This window comes from Syngnathus floridae, chromosome 17 (genome assembly GCF_059516105.1).
Source record: "Syngnathus floridae isolate MCC-2025c chromosome 17, RoL_Sflo_1.0, whole genome shotgun sequence".
Taxonomy (NCBI): Eukaryota; Metazoa; Chordata; class Actinopteri; order Syngnathiformes; family Syngnathidae; genus Syngnathus; species Syngnathus floridae.
Genome location: NC_142429.1, coordinates 5801658 through 5822237, shown reverse-complemented (window position 1 = coordinate 5822237; position 20580 = coordinate 5801658). Strand labels below are relative to the sequence as shown.

At 45.3% G+C, this 20580-nt stretch overlaps 1 protein-coding gene and 1 long non-coding RNA gene across 7 annotated transcripts in view; one reads left to right on the top strand and one right to left on the bottom strand.

Annotated features, from left to right (window-relative positions):
- Positions 1 to 3322, bottom strand: part of hs3st4 (heparan sulfate (glucosamine) 3-O-sulfotransferase 4) — a 52519-nt gene extending 49197 nt beyond the window's left edge. The window contains exon 1 of the mRNA XM_088358887.1: positions 2179 to 3322. Within this exon, the coding sequence (XP_088215013.1) occupies positions 2179 to 2726 (548 nt within the window). The 5' untranslated portion in view covers positions 2727 to 3322. The remainder of the gene's footprint in view (positions 1 to 2178) is intronic.
- Positions 1 to 20580, top strand: part of LOC148383915 (uncharacterized) — a 151146-nt gene that overhangs the window by 95257 nt on the left and 35309 nt on the right. For 2 of the 6 annotated variants that reach the window (XR_015853575.1, XR_015853574.1), the window contains exons 8-9: positions 11545 to 11671; positions 17958 to 18044. This is a non-coding gene — a long non-coding RNA (uncharacterized LOC148383915). Of the gene's footprint in view, positions 1 to 11544; positions 11672 to 14332; positions 14858 to 17957; positions 20492 to 20580 lie in introns of those variants that run through there. The other 4 variants (XR_015853578.1, XR_015853573.1, XR_015853577.1 and 1 more) reach the window with 3 other exon arrangements.

The window sequence follows — 20580 nt, the reverse complement described above, 5'->3', positions numbered from 1 at the left end:
AGTGCCAGTTGGCTGGAAGTCCTCTGTGCATAGTAAAGATAGAGCTACATTGCTAATTAATCCCAAAACACACAGGAGGAAGTGTCCATGAGTGCTAAAATAAAAACACTAAAAAAAGATAGCGATCGCCAACATGAGCCCATTTGAGGATGCCCAAACCACTCAAAGCTTCATGTGAAGCCCTAAAATAACGTATTCAATCTACCAATCAACTTAAACACTTAACTAGTCCCTGTTTATAGATCTATACAAGTACACACACACACGTGGCACCTCAACAGCGGATTACCCCAAAAACACAATCCATGTGATAAGCATCCTCATGATGGAATGGCGTTTTATTTCACGCAGTTTCACTTATCGCAGGCGTCCAAATGCGGAGCAGGTGTTGGCGCCTGAAATTTACGAGGAGTTCTTCTGAAGAGCGCCAATGTCAAATGGTTGTAAACATCTGTAACCCATCGTAATTCCGCGTCCGTTAAGTGCGCATTAGCCCGGATGTCAGCAGGCGTAGAGACGAGCGTGGAAATGCATTATTTACAAACAAGCCGTAACACGCTTCGCATAAATTATCTTCATCGGTGACTCAGACGAGAGCATAACTTCTTCTCTTTGATGATGAAGTCAGCTGTAGCGCTCGTACGTGACAACGCTCGAACGCTTGGAATTGCCTGGAGATGATACACCATGGCGGCAAAACACTTATTCAGTTCTACAAAAATAAATAAAGCGCCCCCCCAGTTCAACATAGTTGGGGGGGGAAAAATCTAGCTACGCCCCTGGACATAACCAAGCCAGTTTCTAGTTAAATGTAGGCCTCGATTTGTTGATCCGAGGGCCCCTAAAAGTCGCTTGTATTTATGTGAGCGAGTCATGTTCTGCGTGTAACGAGCCTCTCATGCCAGCGCAGGAAGACCAAACAGATGCTCGCCGACCAACAGCAGCAATCCGGCTTTAACCAGCAAATGAATAAAAATCCATCTCGACAGCTCATTGACTCCCTTCGACAAAAAAAAAAAAAAAAGTTGAATTCCCACGCTCGGACATCATCATTAAAGCGTGAGCGGCGTCCGAGCGAGGCGTGACCGACTGACCACGGGTGAACCTTCAAATTGATTTTTTTTTTTCCTCTTTGCTCGCAAACACACCAATGATCTACTGGCTTCTTTTCTGGCTAATAAAGCTGCAGTGAGGTGGAATGTCAACAGCGCCGAGGCTGATGAAAGGCGCCGTAAACACGCACACACAAACACACTCCAGTCAGAAAAGCATTGGCACAAAGTTAGAGAACTTCAACGGAGTGTCAAAAGGTTGCTATTGAGCCAAATGTTTTATGAGCTGAAAACGACACAAGCTAACATTCGCGATATCAGACCGACAGTAGTAGTCGGACTCTATTTTTAACCCTGTACCACAAAGGACTAATTATCCAGTGTCCAAAATTGGCGAGGTATGCCGCAGGTGAATGTATGGCACAGCCGAGCCCAACTTGTCCCTGAGGGCTAATTACTGGAGTTCAGGGTAACTATTTGTACCCTTTTCACGAGTCACAAATACTGTATGGAGTGTAATTGTGAAGTGTTGAAGCAGAACCAGCCTAGTTACTAAACATAGTACCGTTAAAGGTACCGTTCAAGAGTTTTCAGGTTACCACCCTATAGTGACAAGACATTGTAACCCTCCAACGTACAGCCTTCAAAAGAACTATTTGTGCTGTTTCCATTCAGAGCACGTCCAAATGTCCCCCCCCCCCCCCCCCCCCCCCCCACCCTCCCAAGTCAATAAGGTCAAGTGTCAAAGCAGAGGTTTACCGGTACCAAGATGTTGTACCGCTACATGGAAAAGCAACACTACTGTGTCCCTCAGGACTTGAGTGTGTTCCAAAAGTGTAAAACCTTTTCAAGGTGCCACCCTTGTGATAAGACATTGCGGCCCTTCAGCTACACTAATGTGGCCCTTAGGGCCCATTACCAGATTCCAAGGCAACCCTCTTGTACCATTTCACACACAAAGGAGAACTTGACCGTTCATTGTACCCCCCCTCAAGGTACAGCTTAACAAATGGACCCCCTACTTTCACTTCAAGCATTTCTACTCTAATGTGCACCTCGGGGACCATTTGTGGTATCCCTCGATTCGCGATTCATTGAAGCCTCAAGAGGCCGGGGTAGGACTCACCTATACCAGTCCAGACCCTTCTCGTAGTTCCTGTCAAAGAAGTGCGGCTCGTTCCCGACGGCCCGCACGTCCGGGTGCACCCTGAGCGCCTCCAGCAGGGCTCGGGTGCCCCCTTTTTTCACCCCGATGATGATGGCTTGGGGCAGCTTCTTCTCGCCGTAATCCGAAGTGCAGTTGAGCCGCGGATCGCCCTCCGTGGCCGCCCGGAGGCGCGTCGGCTCTGTGGCGGACGCCCGCTGGGTCCCGGTCCAGACATGATCCCCGCCCTCCTCCTGGCCCGCCTCCCGGTCCACGACGGACACCGCCGTGCTGAAGCGAGCTTCGGCGAAGCCCGGCGAGGTGGCGTAAAGTTGATCCCTCACTAGTGTGGTGTCCTCGGTGCCGGCCGACCGAGCCTGGTAGGCAAAGTTGTCTTGCAGCGGGAACCGCAGCGAGTTGTAGCAGCTCATCAAGCTGTAGAACAGGTAGGTGACGGACAGGGAGAGGGTGAACATGAACAAGATCTTCCGGGGCACTTTAGAGGCGACAGTGCCGGACCAGAATGCCATCTCTGACAGCGGAGGTCCTCTCAGGGAAGTGGCCAGACATGTTTCCACTGCAGGTCTTGCATGGACAAAAAAAAAAAAGAGGAAATCAGCAAGAATCAGTCCCCGCTGCAGCTCCCGCTGTTTAAAAAAAGAAAGCGAGGCGTGAAGCTGGACCGAGCCGAGCCAAACGTGCCCGATTGCATATTCATTAGGGGGGGAGGCAGAGGGGGGATCGTTAAAATTCCAAGTCTCCCCCTTTCTCTTTTTCCCCCCCTCCTCTCTCTTTTGAGAATCGATTAGTTGATGCTTGACAGACAATGTCAGAATTTATCGGCGCCAACTTGCGAGGTTCCGCTGAAGCTGGCGTCCTTCCAAATGAGAGAGTGGACGCACGCACGCAAAGAAAGAAAGGAAGAGAGAGAGTGGAGAAGTGATGCTGGTCAAGTGCGCATCTCATCCGTCCACCACCAAACAGCTGATCCACCCAATAATCTCATCACAGTAATAATCCTTCCTCCAGCAGCGGCAGTAAGAAGACGATCTTGGCCACTTGGGCGAAAGAAAAAAAAAAAAAGTCAAAGGAGGAGGTGCGCAACACATCCACTCTTTCCCGCTGCCAAGGCATTTGTGGACGCGCGCGCGCAATCCGCCGCGTGAAGCTCCCTCACTCACTCACTCTCTCACCCGCTCTTCGTGTGTTAACACACCGTCATTTTTAGTCAGAGGGAGGGGGGGGTCACACCCCCGTGTTGTTCCCATGACGTCAATTTCATTAAGCCCCTCACCCACCTACCACTCAATAGAAGTCCGGAGCTGATTTTTTAAGATTTATTTATTTTTTTGAAAGCGCCTTCACATGATTGTGCACAAAAGCTCGTGTCTGCACCCTGCTGGTTTCCCGTTGAAGCACTCGAAGGCGCCAGCCGCGCGTGAGGAGCGACGCTTCAGAGCTGGTTTAACGCTTGAAGTTGCTCATAAGAAAGACCGGGACTAATATCGTATCCAGATGAGCATGAGAAATGATTTGTGTCCAACGGAAGCGACGTCAGTGATATTTCTTTTGTGTTGGATTTATATTTTGATCACAGCTTTTCTTTAAACTCGCCCGAGGACAAATGCGCGCAGCATATCTTCTTGTTTATGACAGCGGTTTCGTCAACAAGTAGACCCGTGTGAGCCTTTTTTATTGGGAGTCGCACTCGGAGCATTAAGATTCAGCTCAAGAGGATATCTTATTAGGCGATGAATTATCAGTCATGATAAAGCGCTTCCAACTTTTGGTCTCTGTGGCTTTGGAGCCTTCTCAGAGAACCCAGTTGTGTTCAAGTCCTGTTGTGTTTTGCATTTGTGTGCCCTTTGTCCCTCATCATCTCAAAATTCAAATAAACAAAATTCGTTAAAAATAGAAAATGAAATATTTGAGTCAATTCAAAAACACAAACACTTGGCTGGGGGTGAAGGCTCGCAGGTTAAATACTGCTCGCCATGCCACACAACACCTGCCAAGATTCGTCCGGCGCCGAGGTGCGAGACGCCAGTTCGTGCCGCGACTCCTGAAGACCGCGAGACGATTCTTGTCAGCGAGCCTCTCGAGTGGCCCTACGCAATTTCTCGCGCTGTCGCGGCGAAATCCGTCAGATCGCTGGCACCTTAGCGAGAAATTTGCAGGCCGCTTTTCAGCGCCGCCACCTTGATGTTGGTGTCTCCTTGTGGAAAACGCTAAACCACGGGCGGGGCTGAGATGAAATTTCCTCCACCTCAGTGTAATTGAAGCGCGTGGCAGCTCGCTTTCAAGCTGACAGCGGCAGTTATGGCCTATCAGCTAGCTCTTTGACAGAGGATGTCCGCTAATCGAAGGAGGCATCATGATTTTCTCATCAAGAGAAAATGAATGACGTGAAGGAGATCCGAAACCTTTTCCGATCGCTTGCCTTGAGATACGAGCGAGGCCGCTTATTCCTGCTCTGACGTGTACAATTAGCTGCTGTTGGTTTTGCTCCTCTTCGAATGCCCCCCCCTCCCTGTCAGACTTTGCCACGACCGCCGCCGCCGCACTCAGCGTCGATGGCGAGGTGCGGTGATAGATACCGTCCTTTCCGTCGATCAATAATCTCGCTTCCCCGCAGTGTTGACCGGCCTGCCACGCGGTCCGCTAATTAGATGATAAAAGTGATGGATGCGTATTAAATTCAGTTGCCAAGCGCTTTCAAGCCGACTCCTTTGGGCTTTGTCCCATTTCCTGTTGACCTTTTGGATCCCGACTTTATAATCGGATGCGGAGGCCCATTGGCGTTCGAGCTGATCGGGATTTAAAACGTTATTTGAATCCATATTTGTTTAGAAAGCATTTGGTGATGTCGAAGCTAAGTTAGTTAAGTTAGTTTGAGAAGCACGCTTTGCTTCATATTGACTCCCATTCTCCATCTGTTGTGTGGAATCTAGAGGGTGTTGATGTTTGACTGATGCAACACACGGCCAACTCTTTCCTTCCTAATGGGCCGCATCTTCTGGAAGTTTTGTCACGGGAGACTTTGCTTTTCCTTCACTTGTTTTGACTTCGATTCCTCCCAAGGTGCCATTGAACTCTTTGAACGTCATTCACGATCTCATCCGAAAGTATTGGAACAAATTCCAAATTCCTTTATTGTTGCCGTGAACTAAAAACAGTCTCTCATATATTATCCACCATATTTTTTTATCCACAGAAGATAGAATCTCATATTTTCATGTTGGTTGAAGAAAAGACAAAACCCACATCTGCCCGTAGACGTTATCTATTGTTTGAAAATGGCAGCATGTGAGGAACTCAATTGGCCACTTGAATTCCCAAATATGGTTCTTCCCTTAATATAGCTGACCTTTAATTGAACGACGTTCCTGTCGAGGCCTCTCTCTCTTTCTCTCCACTTTTCAGATGAGAGGATGCGTTTTAAAATGCTGCTCGTGTTTTTATAAGATAAAACGACTTTGACGTCTGAGGGCCGGGAGCTTAACGGCAAACACAAGGGGCCAAGAGGAGCATAACACACACGGTGAATGAATGAATGAATGAAAATCATGACAGTTTATTTTCACAAGCGGTTTAAAGTTTCTTTTGGACTTGAGATGTTTTTCAATGTCAGAGTCCACAAGGACATTAGATGCATCTTCACTGTTTTCCACCGAGGAGCGACGGGGAAAAATGGGAGTCATGTTGGGGATAAATGCACCTGAGGGAGAAGCCCAATGTGTTTTTCTAGCTTTTTTTTTTTGCTGCCTCGTCTGAAGGCGGCAATAAACACTGACCCTCTTGTTTCTTTCTGACATGTGACACGGCGATGTGTGGAAGTAAATCCCAGCGCCGCAGAGCAAAAAAAGCGAGGCTGGCGGCGAGAGAAAGTCGCCACGCCGGCTAAATCAGGTGTGCAATCGCAGACGGCTGCCGTCGCAATGCTGATGATATTTTACATTTCATTGCGCCATTGTTTGTCGTTGCCGTGGCGCTCGCTGCGCTTTTCTTTCCGCCGCCTGTGCCAAATGTTTTATTTTGGATGACTAATCACCTGTCTTTGATTCGTACTAATTCCGCTTTATCGCTGACGCAAGCCTCTTGTTTATCGTAAGATAGGAGCTCGTTAATTATGACAGGGTCGCAACGCTGTGGCAGGCTGAAAATCTACAAAATATCTCCAAATATGCAGAAAAACATGTCAATCTCCACAGGCAGCTCAATGAAGCCGTAAATGAAACATTTCATCAGCAGCGCTCACACGGGACCCCAGTTGACATTTGACAACTGAAACTTGACGTGTTGGATTCATTTGTAAATCCAGCAATTCATCAACAAAAATTAAAGTCTAAAATAGAATGTTTCTTCTGATTTGGGCTGATGTGTAATGATTTTTTACTTGGCGTTATGAAATGAAGAGAACTGAAATTGGTCCCAAAATGGCCGCTTCAAAACCAAAATGGCCGACTTGTTGTTTAATTTTGGGTTCTTCAGACATTGTGCCATTTTGATTGGAAGCAGCCATTTTGGGCGAATTCCAGGGCTCATACTTTGACAAACTCTGACTAGGGACTTGGGCTGGATGGAAGCAGGTGTCCTACACAGATGGGTGATGCTAAATTGCCAAGAATGTCGGCAAAGAGTGTGATCGTTGGATGGATTAGCTATGAAAATGGCAGACAAGGCTTTTGGCTTTCATTTTTGTGCATATTGAAAGTTAATAGTATAGTGGATGTTATCTGAAACATTTGAGGTAACACATTTTATAAACTGTATATTAGATGAGCTTCACAAGCCTTGGGAACTAACTCTGGTTTATTTTGTTTTATTTCTACGCATTTAATGAACAATAGCTGCCAGCAGTCACTTTCCCCCAAAATCTTACAGACATTAATAACGGTAATAGTTTAGTCCACCGTGCCTGGCCCATCTAACAAATCATTTCCATGTGCTGGAGCCGGGGAAAAAAAAAAAAAAAAAGATTTCCATATGTATGAGTTTTTGAATGTGGAGGCCTTTCTCCGGCAGCACTATTAAGGGAGTTCTCCGTTGGCTGCACACGCCTGGCGAACTGTACAGCATTCTAATCTGGTCATTTGAGGGGTTACGGTGGGAGAGTCTGGGGCTCATCTGTCGCTGGAGAGGAAGTGCTCTGTTTGCCAAAAACTTGAAAGACAACCGGAAGCAATGTTCAAATTATCAGTTGGCTCTCTGACATTTTTCCCATCTTCAATTGAGTTTGACTTATGGTCAAAACTATTTTGCGAGACAGAGGCTGAGCTTCACTGTGTTTGTTTACAGCTAGAACACAAGCAATTGATACTTTCTGTTTCTGACCTCATTTCTCCCGTACTCAAAACTACGAATACCTTGCGTACGTACTGAATGTTCTTCCCGCTCCAAATTCAGAATTAGCAGTTGGGTCTGACGAAAGATCTCCCTCATCGTTGCACCACATCACGTCAACGTAGTGACAGCTGTCCTGTCAATCATAACCCAGCGTGGAGGCTCTCAAGACAAGTCGGGGCTGGTAGAACTTTACAACACTTTCTGTTCCAATCCTGCTGTAAACAATTGCAAAGTTTTTCATTATACCCGACTCATCCGAATTTGTATGTACACGAGAGACTTCCGATAATTATTTTTTGTTTTCTTTTAATTTGGATTAGAAGGGATGACAAATGCTTCAATTTGCTTTGGCAAAGCTAAAACATGCATAAAACATGTTTAGTAATGGAGCCATTTAAAAAAAAACTTCTTTTTCTCACATTTAGAGGCAAAGCCATTCAAGCCTGAGTCGCTTTTATGGACTTTTGCAGGGTAAAAGCTGCCGAAATGTTACGTTTTATAGTCATTCACGCTGCGCCAAGCGTCTGATGTGCTCAGCCGCCAATTTGTTTATGTCTCGCAGACGGCGTGTGTGATTTATCGTCGGGCCGGTGGGGGCGGAAGCTGAGGAGGCCGTTGTCTTCCTCCTCTGCTTCTCGCTTTCTCGCTCTCTCTCCCGCCGCAACGTTCACCCAGATATGCAGCCTCGGGCGAGCGTGCCTTTCATTATTTCTTTTGAAACTTTCATCTGAAGTCTCTGAGGGATTAGCCCTCTTGATTCCTGACACAGTCGATGAAAAACAAGCCTCATATACAGCGAAGGCTCACAGCCGGAAAAGCCACGCTGAGCCAGCCCCCCCCCCTCGTGGCTCGGTGTGAACACACACAATGGCTTACACGTGTGGGCGCACCCCCCTCCCTATTTTAGAAGACATTGGCTTATTTAGATTTGTCTTGTTGGCAATATCAAGCAATGCTGCGGAAACAAACAAGGATTGCTCTCCATTCAGGATGCAATCTTACAACTTGTTCCTATGGAAACATGCTCGTAATACATCCGATGGGATTCAATTCAAGAGCTGGATGGTAAATTCTGCCTTTATACATTGACACAATGGGAGGTAGTGAGGGCTGTATTGGCTCAAAAAAAAGAACGTTACATTTTTAGGGCCAATTTTCATGTCGTTAAAAATTTAATTAAATTCGCCTCATTTGTCCGAAAATTATAATGACAAATGCACCTTGAGATATATGTTGAGATTGTTCTGCAAAACTGTACGAATTTCTTCTGTGCGGTCTTTAGCATCACTCTTCGCGTCCATTCGGCCAGACGAGAAAAGAAGCTGCGTGTACGCATGGACAAGAAATATGTTCTCGGTTGGTGTGTTGTGATAAGCGCCAGGTGCTGGTCAAGTTTATCCATTTCGTCCCTAGATAAAGTTTCTGCTGCTGTTTTTTTTCTATATGATGTTTTTATCTCGTTGTGTGTGTGCAGAATGTGATTTGGATCGCAACGCTTGTTGTGGCTCTGTCAGAGCATACGTGCGCCTTAATGATGGGCGACATGCTATTGCTGGAAAATTGCTTTTCCCATAAGAAATAACGCCAATGTTATAACGCTGCACGGGCAGTTTTTTAGGTAACATTATGTCAAAAAATATATCTACACATCTGTACAGCTACCTTCTTGCATCCTAAAACACAGCAGCTCCCTAAATGAAAGTGAGCAAAACAAGAATGTCATTCTGCAGACGCTTGAAGGTCACCAGGAGACTTTTTTTTTTTTTTTTTTTTATCAATTCCTGCCACGTTTTGAATGAAAAGCGACCCGAGCCCCTCGCTCCATCAATTCACGATACTCTCAGCCGTCCCGCTCGGCCTTATCTTCCCGCCGCAAGAGTGCGGAAAATGTGTCATTTGACAGAAAAATGGAATGAAAGCGTTTGAATGTAGCCGTCCCGACAAGCCCCGGTGGAATATGTCATCTATTTAAGAGCTAATTGCGTCATAATTCCAGCGCTCTGCTTATGTCAGGTCCGGTTTTATGCCTGATTGTTGCCAGTCAAAATGGCAGAAAGCAAAGATTTTGATTAAAGACAGCTTTCTACTGCGAGGTGCTTTGTCTCGGGCGGCAGCAGGTGTGCATTTGTGAGCCGAATCAACCCCCTTACGGGACACGATAATTAACAAGCATTTTCTGTTTTATTTTTAACAACAAGAAACATTTATCACAGCACGAGCCAGAGAAGATTTTTCGTGTTTTGCCAGCAATCTTTGAGCTTGACGTGTTCAGTTGCATCACCTTTCAAAAGCAGTTAGGAACGACTTGTCAGAATCAAAATGAAATCAAATCGAGCTGCGGGCAACCTTTTTGTGTCTGATCCTCAAAATGATCGTCAAACTTTTGCCTGGTTAGATATCGTAGGCGGAAAGGGAAGTACAGTAATCCCTTGTTTATCGCGGATAATTGGTTCCAAAAACCACCCACGATAAGTGAAATCGGCAATGTACGGTCACCAACAAGAAGTACTGGGCAGGCTAACGAGTTAGCGGAAAGATGCTAATTCGCGATCGTGCTAACACGCGGAAATGGACTTCTAAGGGAATGTAAACGAACATTTGGAGCAATACTACATTGTCCTAAAAGGTTAGACACGTTTCCTCAATTTAGAAGTTTTATTTTGACTTTTAAATGTTTTTAATTTGGAAGAGAGGCCGCAATAAACGAAACGCGAAGTAGCAAGGGATCACTTAACTGTATTTTTTTTCCCGACGGTCCGGGGATGTAATTACACGACTTGACGGCAACTTCTACTTCTCTAATACTTCCGTGTTATCCACTTTGTCAAACGGCATCCTATAAAAAGCCGCCGTGTACTTTCTGATTAAATTTACGGCCGCAATAAAATGTGACCGACCGGAGTCTCTCGGCCATCTGGACGCGCTGCATTAACGCGCCGTTTTGAGCGCGTGATGGACGCGCCTAGAGCGCGTCGCGCGCAGATGTTGCTGCGGCCATCAAGGACGTTCGCCGAGCAATCCTAGTCTTCCGACGTCCGGCTCACGAGCGTGTAAATCATCTACGAGGAAGGCTGTCAGGCGCGATGACACCGCTCATCAACAATGGCGAGCAGTCGCCACGGCGACGTACGTCTTCATCAGCGAACGGACAGCGGGAAGTCTCTGGCGTGGCGGCTTGTAATTGTCACGATGCTGTAGGCCAAATCTGATTGCGGCGGCTTTACATCATGCCACGATGTGGCACAAGCTTTTATCATCATAAGCGCGCGGTGGCCCGACTATGACTGGATACTTTTTCTTAACCAGGCTATATCAATACATGTGAAAGAAAACAACACAGACGGACGGACGTCGGGCGATTAAATGTAGAGTGACGAATATTCGGCAAGACAGACGCAATTTGATGTAATAATGCCGCCTCGGGGTTACAGACTTGCATGCTTTTAGTGAACAATCAAAGCAATTGTGTGTGAATAAGCTGCACTTTTAGCAGCTATTTGAAAGATGATGCTGTGTAAAGAGCAAATTTCTTATTTTAGGACTTCATTTTGAAATTTTTGATTCAGCCTAAAACACACTATAACCTTACAGGCTTAGGTGTCTGAATGAATCAATTACTTGGTAACTAATCGTTTATCAAATTAAGTTCAAAAGATAAGTATTTGCAGAATTCTGTAGTCCTCCATTAAAGCAGATTGCAGAAAATAATCGTAATGTTGAATGCTAAATACATTTTGATGCACGACTACCTGTTGCACTAAAGCTGAGAGGCAAATGTTGCGTGTAGACGGTTATCCTGTTGACACAAGGATTCAATCTTTGACGACAAACCTTCCCAAGTAGCCTGCGAGCTAACGTAGCTTGATCCTGCCGGCAGATGGAGAGAAATCCGAGCGCAGCCTCTGCTCATCGGCGGCGGTGTCACCTCGTCTCTGCAAGTTAACGTCTTCAAACACAGATTGAACTTGACTTTTGTGTCTGTCTCTTGTCTTTTTCCTCCAGTGGATGGACGTAAAGCAGAGTTGAGTTTTGTAACCTGGATTTCCACGTAAACTTCAGATGAGTTGCGACTGGCACCTTCGCACTCAATCGGGAAAAAAAGCGTGGGATGTGACAAATTGTGTAACAGGTAAAGATGAAAGCACAGTCATTGTCAAGTTTTCACTGGTTTTTTTTATGACTGTTGGGACTGAAAAGTCGGAAGAAGTCATACTGTTTTGCAAAAAATGTAGTTTGGCACAAAAATTGGGTGGAGGGAAACTGAAGTAAAATTTCCAATAAATGAATCATGAATATTATTAATAGATCACATCTCAATCAAAGGGTAGCTTAGCAATTAGCATGGACTCTCTCTGCCTTTTGATATTTTGATTTGTGATTCCTCCACAAAAATGATATTTGTAGTGTAGTGGTGGTGATAATTTCTGACTTCGGAGTGATTCCGCGGTTTGTTTAGCCAGCTCGTTGCTAGCTAGCAGCACGCTTAGCGTGCCTTGCATTGCTACGTTGACATTAGCGTTCGCTTTCAATGCGAGGCGTGTTCGTGTCAGGTTTGGCTTAGTTGTCACTTGAGTTCCATTTTATCGTAGTAAAAAAAAAAAAAACATCCACACATCTGTGAAATATTCTTCTCCATTCTCTGGCCCTAGAGGTTAGCTTTAATTCCCTCGCGTGTGACGCAAAGGCCGTCCCGCTCATTATGCTCATGTTGTACGTTGTGACTGGTGTCAGCAGTCATCTCCAAGTCATCAGCGACAAAACACCCTCATTTATAATTCATGTGATGTGTTTCATTGCCATAGCAATGTTTTTTTTTATTTTTTTATTTCATTCCCATCATGTTTGTTGGGGTCATTTTGAGGGTCATTACAGTGTAGCTCTCAAGTAGCCTGATGAGATTCAGGCTGGTGGTGCGGTTAACACGAGGACCACGAGACAAAAGCTAAGGGAGAAGGACACCAAGATGAAATGTGAAATGATAAGTAAAGATTCATTAGCAGGTCATATTATGAGCGTTCCTTTTGAATAATGCCTCCATTCCGTCGCCTTTTTTTCTTATGGTAATCGAAGGCGTGTCTGCTTGATAGCAGCACGCACACGCTATTGAAATGCGGCCGGCGTAATGTAATGTGCGTGCGTCTTAATGGAAAGACATTAGGCAAAAAGGCATCGGAAGAAGATTAAAAGCAATAGGTGTATGAATAAAAGAGTTTAATGCTTGCTGCATGCAGACGCTTTCGCAATTATGTCAAGCTATTAAGAATGCATTATTTACATTTTAAAATATTAAACGTCCGAGAAATGGATCAGCGCAAACAAATGATTGCCCGTAAAGATGTTTATATGTTTGCATATTCCGTGGTAATGAGTCCGAGCACGCTAATCGGCCGACAATACCCCAGTTTGATGACCAGCTTTTAACTAAATCTATATTTTCGTCTTTTATAAATCCGCCAAAAACTCCACTGAGACACACTTTAGACATAGAAATGGGATTTGTACCATACAAAGCTTTTAAACTGTAACAGACAGTGTTTTTTTTCCCCAGCAAACTGCTGCACTTTCTTCGAGGAAAGTGTCAGCAGCATCTTCTAGGAGAATTTTTAATGCACTTCTGAAACGGACAAGAAAAAAAACAAAAGCAACCTTAATTGGATGAAATAGCAAACCAAGCGCTGAGTCCGAAAGAGAACCAGCCAAAGCGGCGTTATTTATACCCGGCACGTTGGGTTGAAGATTTGACTCAGCATCTTGGGTTAAGTTTTTGAAGAATGTTACATCCGATTTACTTCGATTGCAGTACAAAATGGCGTCCATCTTGAGATCCAGTTTTCAACTCAATCTGCTGGGTCAAAATAATTGAGCCTACCTTGAGTAAAAGTACATATGCAACCCTGAAAGTAGGCGAGGAAGACAACCCAGCATCATTTTTTGGTGTCCACATTTCTCTCACCTCACCGTCGACACGTTCAAGTCCTCATCTGATCGGCTGATCCTTTGAAAACGTGTCGGCAGCCGCCTGAGCGACGGTCTTACGGTGAACATAAGCTTGTGGCACTAATGGAGGGAAAACGTTCGCAGATGGTCCTAATCCAGGTCGAGAGCAAATGACTCCTAAATGGCGGGGATGAAGTCGTCTGCGGGATTTCCAAAGGCGCCGTGTCTGTTTGCGGCGGGATTAATGACCCCGAGCTGTAGAGTTGACTTGGGGATTTGCTATCTTCGCACTTAGCCGTAAACACCAGAAACTCCCTGAGCAGAATGAGGACGAATGCGTGATGCATCGCCCGCCATCGCTTTTAGCAAGTTGTCGACCGACATTTCACTTCAGTAGATTTACTTGAATATTTAGATTTCCCTTCATTTTGTCAAAACAGTCACAATAAAAAGAGACGTTAGCCAAAATGTAGCAAAAATGCAGTTTCTGCGTAGAGTTGAATGAGTACTTCTACTTTTCCCGGAGTACCTGTACTTCTATTTTAAAGCAAGTACTTTTGCCACCTGTGTTTATAAATGTCACGTCGAAGCACTCTTGACGTGCACCTTCATCACATGGCTAAAGGCGATGGCGGCGGCGGTGATGAATGGGCCGCGGGCCTGGCCCGCCGCCTTCCTCTGACAGCGGTGCTGTCATCGGCCGCCGAGCCGACGCCTCCATTAACTTGTGACACGGGCGCATCTGCACGCTCGCCGCCGGCGACGCTCTCGGTCGCTCACTTGCGGTCACCCCGTTGCTCCGTCACTCCCGCCGCCGCCTGTTTATGTGCTTTTTATTTCCACTTTGCAACAGGAAGTGAGGAAACTAAAATCGGTGATGGAGCACATCACCCGCCGCGTTGGACGCTGATGGCGAAGAAGCACGCGGCTCAATTCCACAGCATCTGGCCACCCGCGCCAAGGAAACTTCGAGCAACAAAGTCATTCGGGGCTACAAATGAGACTTTGATTGTCGCAGGGCTGCGGGGACAACAAGTCACGGCCGCCGCGTCTCGGCATCAAATTATGACAGAGTTGAGGTATTCAATAAATTGAGCCGCGGCGTCCCTGCCGTAATTACGCGCACACGCGCAAACAGCTGCTCCGCTCATCCAGGGTGGGTCAAGTTAATCCCCGATGCCCGCCGAGGAAGTCAATCACGGTGAGGAGGCCGACTACCTGCGTTTATTTACGCACGCGCACGTAATTAACCTGCGCCTGAACTTGTGTTATTGAACCGCTTCAATCCAGCCAACGAAGAGTCGGCTGGAGTAATAGTACGGCAAACCTTTACACCCAATAGAAAGCGTATTAAACGTGTTTTGATTCCCAGTTTAAAGCGCTTCCGCTCTCTCGCTGAGCGTCTTCTGTCAAAATACACAAAGGATGAAAATTACCCACTTGTCACTTTGGTTGAAATCACAGTTACGTTCGCTCACATTAGACGTTTTTGACTGATGGTGTTCCAAGCAAGGGGAAAAAATCACTCCCGCACTCCACATGAATAAATAATCCTTTAATAATAAGAGGTTGTTTTTTTTTAGACATATGATAATCCTGAGAAAATGTGTCTCAAAATTGGACCATTATCAGTGTGTGTGTGTGTCGTGCTAAATTGGTTGCTGCCCCAACAATTGTCTTCGCACCAAAAACACCAACTTCAATAAGACTAATAAAATGGACAGAAATTGTGAGCAGAGCAAAGACCAAAAAAAAATCATATCAACAAACCTTTTGCAGCCTCATGCGTTTCTCTCATGAATGGAAATTGATTTAGAGAAATTGGAGTGCATTGGGGTCCGCATTGATTTCAGGGCACTGATGAACACGCCGCGATAGCCGCTCTGAATCACGAGCGCAAATGGGAAAATCCAGGCAGAAAGGACACATTTGGACTCGGGCGGCGACACCTCTTGTTTCTGCAGGCCCGTTCTCGGCGTACACATAAAAGATGACGGCTGCGTCCGTCCACTGGCCATGTGGAAACACCGATAAAGGCCTCAAAATCAATAAAGCCGCCCACTGCTTTATGATCTTTGAGCGGTCGAAGTGCTTATGCGGCAACCGGCTTCCGACCCACCGGTGGATTTCTCACAAACACCACCCGGCGGCAGGATTCACAGAGTATCAGTCACATTTATCCCTCCACATTAACCACTTTGAGCCCGAGCCAATGAGCGCAAGTGAAAGTGCAGAGGGCAGAGCCCTGGGGGACTCCGGAAGATTAAAATACCATTTACGTTGCACTAAATGATGTAGAAATTGATGGATTCATTCTTGACCTCATTGGGAAGCAAGAGAGACAGGGCACACCTAGGACTGGTCGCCAGTCAATCACAGGGCACATGTTAACATTCACTTAAGCAGACTCGCATGGGTTGCTGGATTTGTTTTCAAGGCTATTGAATTTGAGCAGCTGCCCTCGTGTTCCCACTCGCGCTCCTCTCCCGGCAGGAGTGTCTTGGCACTGATGCGTACGCCATTAAGGCCGTGCTCCTCGGCAGGAACCTTCCCCCATGCGTCACTCTGGCAGATTTATGCGCACGCCGTGCGACAGGATGGCCAAAGTTTAGAGTGGAGACAGGACGTTAAATCTTCGGCGCGCCCCGTCTAAATCTTACACGTCTCTAAAGCTGGAGTGACACTGCTGGTCCAAGTGGCCGCTTCCCGTGTGATATTTTTTTTCCCAATTGTCAATTTGCATATATTGCCACATTCCAAAGAGATTTTAAATTTATGGAAGACGTAAAACAACTCATAGATGGCTAAGTTGCATTGAATTGATGACAACATTCATTCATAAATAATCCAAATATCAAAGGTAGATTTTGTAGTCTGGAAGCTGCTAGCAAGATTTGAATAAGTCTCACTTTACCCCTCCCTCGACTCTCTCCAAACAAATTCCCTGCTGGCATTTCATGCATTTTTTTTTTAAAAATGCTAGCATGAATGAAATTAGATGAAACGTGCCAATTGTGGCCCTGGAGAGCCCAGATTTGAGATTGTGTCACTTGAAGCATGCAGTTTAAATCCTGCCTAAGTCTTTCCTCTCTTTTTTTTTTCTTAATTTATCATTGTTGACCCACCATGGACATGCTTGACTTGTCTAATTGGCTCCCCGTAAGCTCATTTAGCCGACATGTTAAGTAAATTGTGGTCTGTTATGAAAATGAGAGTGCAGTGCATCCATGTTGCGTCTGATCACCTTTTGTTGTTGTTGTTGCAAGTTACAATTTCAACTTTGTCATGACCACTCAGTCTTCCGATTCATTCCTGCCTTGACGGAGTGCTTGTTATCAGCTCACCTTGCATCTTCCTCCTCAATCAAAGCCTGCAGGCATGAATCACGCGCCAATATGAGAAAACCCGACACCACCCATACAGCCCCCCCGTCCCCTCTTTATTTAACATCCACACACGCCTTCAATTTGATCACAGACGAAAAGCAATGGCGACTTTTGCCGCTGTTGACATCGTAAATCTGAACCGGATTAAAAGTGCTGCTTCACTGTTGGCGGAGCTCTGTGGGCTCATCTGTCACCTGTGGAGGAGACGTAGGAAACAAATCGACTGTTAACATACTGCCATCTGCTGGAGGACATTGGAATAGGCACAAGGACGTGACAACTGAAGAAATTATTCGATGTCATATTTTCTTAGCAGTGCGTAACACTGACAAAAAAAAAAAAAAACTTTATTGGGGAGGACAATACGGACAATATTCGTCTGAGCCAAGGCGGAGAGTCAAGAAACTATTTGAAGAAGACAATAAATATTAAATTTATATTCTGTGTATCAATGGGGAAAAGCGTTTGTATCAACTTGCACGCAACAAAAATAGAAATACCAATTGAATTTTTCCAGATGTTCATCGTCAAATCTTCATAACGCTAGCGTTAGATTTACCCGTATTTAATTATTTTTAAATTTTATTTTGAATAGCATATTTTTACTGCAGGCAAAGGGGACATGTCATTGAAGATGACTTGTTTAATTTAATAAGTTTAACTAATAATTTAATAATCTAATCTTTTATCCTGTCCATGTTTCCATCATATTCACACAAGTTAGGGGAAACAAAAGGTTCAGTTCCACTTTGAAGCTCATTAGAGTCCATTTTTCTCAGCGCGCTGTCATCTGTAAGTGCAAATACGTCAGCTGAGAAGTAGCTCGCTATCCCATCTCAGTTGGATAAATTCCCAGCTGGCGGCCTGAACCCGAACAACTCCATTCCGCCGCGCACTCGTCCGATGCGCCCTTTGACCCCCGGCCGCTGGCTCGCAGCACTCGCTCCCCCAGATGTCGTCATGCTTAAAGCGTAGTGCAAGACGTGATTGTGGATTGTTCTGGTCTTTTCTTGATATTTTTAGATGTGTTGAAATATCATTCCAACCTTACACCTTTTAATTGGATTCTCTCTTGTTTTGTTTTTTTTGCAGGATTTTGATCATGCAGAGCATTTTTCATCACCCAAGAAGTGTAATGATGATGACGCACTGGCCATGCAAGGATTTCAGCTTCTTTTGGTGTGTGTACACACACAGCAACACACACACACACACACACACACACATCTATAATGACATTGCCCGCCCGGTCCGATGCCCCAGCAGATTGAATGAGCGAGCACCCGCTGTGCTACGAGCGAGCTGGCAACTTGCAGATTAAATAAAGCTGTCCAGTTCAGACCCGACCGAAACGTCTCGGCGCAGACGGAAATGTAATGTTTGCGTCTCGGAGAGTGCTGCAATGTGCGAAGGGGGCGCATCCTAGGGGCCCCAGCTGGGTCCAATTTGGGGTCCACAGAGGTCACTCCACAAAGGGAATGAATAGCAAGGAAATGAGCTTTTCGCTCGCAAGTGAAATTGACTGCGGAAGCTTCTCAAGGTTGATTGCTGTCTCACACGATAAAAAAAAAAAAATCACATCTTGTTTTGACCCTCGTTGAAATTAGCCAGTGACATGTTAACAGTGACATGTTAACGTTACGCTTCACTGTTGTTGAAACAAGAGCTATTTGAACACAAATGGTGGTGCAACACATGTAGAGAGATAATATATGTGTGTGCAGAATGTTTGATGATTTTAATTGTTGGCTGTTTTTATATTTTGGCTTGCAGCAATCAGTGTGTCACAAAGCATTGTTTTGTGCCCGTACGTTGGTGACGAATGGGCTCCATTCAAAGCGGGGAAAATGTCAGCCATTTATTCCCCGCTCGAGAGCTTGCTTAACCCGTGACATGCCCGCCGCACGTTTTTTCTGCCATGTTTGGCTACGGCTAGCTTGAAAACGTCGGCGTGGTGTTCTTGGCATCGTGCACGCTATTGAGCAGAAGCCTTCAAGGATGGCTGTAATTACCTTTGAGGACCTGCCGAGCGTCTGCCGACAACCAGTTCACGCCATCGTGCGGTTGTAGCGCTAAAAAGTAACATTAGCACTTTGCATATAAACAAGTGTGAGTGTAGTTCAAGGACACGGGTCTCTTCTCAATCAATAAGTGCTAAAGGTCCTAAATGAGCACATTAGTCATGTTGACTACTTTGCCGCGTGCTTATTGATCAAGGGACAATGTCAAGCGTGTTGACGGACAAAGACAAATAGGCCAAAGGAAAGCGCCACTTGCCCGCGGTCCATTTGGAACGACGTCGGCCGCTCCCGGTTTCCCGCGTTGTGCCTTTTTACACTCTCTGTTAATATCATCGAGCGGCGACCGCGCCACCGTCGCCGCTGTCGATACGCGTCCGTTCTCCATCAGAGAACTTGGCAGGGAGGGAATTCAATTTGCCGGCGTTCATTCTGAACTATTTTGTTCCCCTGGCTGCCGGATGACATCTGCTAGCCGGCAAAAGCAGCCAAGTGCGTCATCCTCCTCTGCAAGCGTCAATACGGACAAACCTATCACCCTGATTTGAAACCCTAACCCGATCTTAAAATCAAGTCTAATTCCAGTCGCCAATCCGTTTGAGTACTCAGCTGTCAACAGTTAAGTTGTTGCTTTCAATTTCCTGTTTTTTCATGTGCCCGAAGGTGAAAAGAGTCAGCAGCAAGTGCAGGTGACATCACTTGAGGGTCAAGCACGATTTGTATTTTGGCTTTGCACTCATTGTTGGGTGGTGTGGAAAATAGGTTCCAGAGTCCCTGTTAGCTTGAAAATCAATATGCTCATATTTCATTGATTAAGGTGCACAAGCATGCACACAATCATTGATTAAAATGCAAAACTTCTAATATAGAAATCACTTTACTTGTACAATTTATCTTATTAGAATTTTTTGGGGAATGTGTTTGAATTACTTGTAAACATTCGTAGACGATACATGGCTCAAGGGCTCTAAATGATGGTTTATAATTATAACTACCGCCTGATGTTTTCTTGAACTGCTTGATGTTTGTTTGTACTGCCGAAGGTTTTTGTACGATTAAGAATGAATGATGTTCAGCATTTTGAAAGTTGGAGAGAGAAAATAAATAGGTTTGCGAGGAATATGGGAAAGTGAACTTGGGCATGGAAGATGATAAGGATAGCAAGAACATTAGTAAAAAAACAAAAACATAATAGTCTGCCAGAACTGGTACAAAATGATAAAAAGAGCTGATGTTGTGACGAACCAATGACTGACTGCTATAGTTTGAATATTTGAAGTGTCAGTCAGAAAAATGTTACACAACGTACATGTTTTGAAAGGAAGCTGAAACGTCAGCAATGATTTACATTCCAACAGGTGAGTTGATTCAAAACTCATTTACATGTTTATTGAGTGACTGCATGGCCAATCAATTTCCTGTTGATCAAATTAATGGTGTCCACTTCCAAAGCATGCTATCAAATTGACCATAGCTAGTAAGCTAACCATTATGTTTTGCTAATTTACTCAAACACAGCCTAACCAGACATATATGCCTGTGAGAATCATCCCCCTCCCAAAAAAAATAATCTAATATGGAAGTTTGTTTCCCAGGCAGTCCCTTGTGAAATTGCGTCCAACCATAAAATCCTACGTGGCATTTACTGCAACATGAATGCAATAGGAGCAAATATAAATTGCACCAATATATCAATT